General features: G+C 43.2%; 1 protein-coding gene across 1 annotated transcript in view; it reads left to right on the forward strand.

Annotated features, from left to right (window-relative positions):
* The window catches only part of LOC107686967 (sialic acid synthase-like), a 6,198-nt gene that overhangs the window by 1,372 nt on the left and 3,983 nt on the right, over positions 1–843 (forward strand). Inside the window, exons 3-5 of the mRNA XM_016484091.1 lie at positions 1–140; positions 254–353; positions 567–721. The exon at positions 1–140 is cut by the window's left edge and continues 25 nt beyond it. Of these exons, the coding sequence (XP_016339577.1) occupies positions 1–140; positions 254–353; positions 567–721 (395 nt within the window). The remainder of the gene's footprint in view (positions 141–253; positions 354–566; positions 722–843) is intronic.

The following is an 843-nucleotide window of genomic DNA, read 5'->3' on the forward strand; positions in this document are numbered from 1 at the left end:
CCTACACGTCCCCTCACGCCTGGGGGCCGACCTACGGGGCTCATAAGCATCATCTGGAGTTCAGTCACCAGCAGTACAGAGAACTGCAGCAGTACGCCAATGACATTGGCATCTTCTTTACAGCATCAGGGATGGATGAGGTGAACAAATGCAAAACGTTTATGATTTATAGCAAGAAAATATGCAAATGTCCCTCCAAAACGAAGTAGACTCAAATGCACCTCTTAACTTTTCCTCTCCCTACCTCTGTCAGATGGCTGTAGAATTTCTTCATGAAATCAATGTGCCGTTTTTCAAAGTTGCCTCAGCAGACACCAACAACATCCCTTACCTGGATAAAACCGCCAAAAAAGGTAAAACTCACTGAAGTTGACAGCCATTTGAAATGAAAAGTCCATTTTCAGAAGCAGTCGTTACACAAAATCAGTCAAGAGTGTTTACTGAAAACTCACTCTCTTCAGAAGAATGAAATGGCACCCCTGCTCATGGTCACAAGAGCCCACCGAAAATCTAATTCGCCCAGAAGCAGGCATGTCTTGAAGCTAACATTTTGGCTTGTTTTGTAGGTCGTCCCATGGTGATATCTAGTGGAATGCAGTCGATGGAGACCATGCACTGTGTTTACCAAACCGTTAAGAAGCACAATCCCAATTTCACTTTCTTGCAGTGCACCAGTGCTTATCCACTGCCGATAGAGCACGTCAACCTCAGTCTGATCCCTGTAAGACAACTCTGATCCCTGTAATATGACAAAGCAAATACATATATTTTTTTATATATACAGTGGGTACGGAAAGTATTCAGACCCCCTTAAATTTTTCACTCTTTGTTATATTGCAGCCA

The sequence above is a fragment of the Sinocyclocheilus anshuiensis genome, unplaced genomic scaffold (genome assembly GCF_001515605.1).
Source record: "Sinocyclocheilus anshuiensis isolate Anshui unplaced genomic scaffold, SAMN03320099.WGS_v1.1 scaffold1765, whole genome shotgun sequence".
NCBI lineage: Eukaryota > Metazoa > Chordata > Actinopteri > Cypriniformes > Cyprinidae > Sinocyclocheilus > Sinocyclocheilus anshuiensis.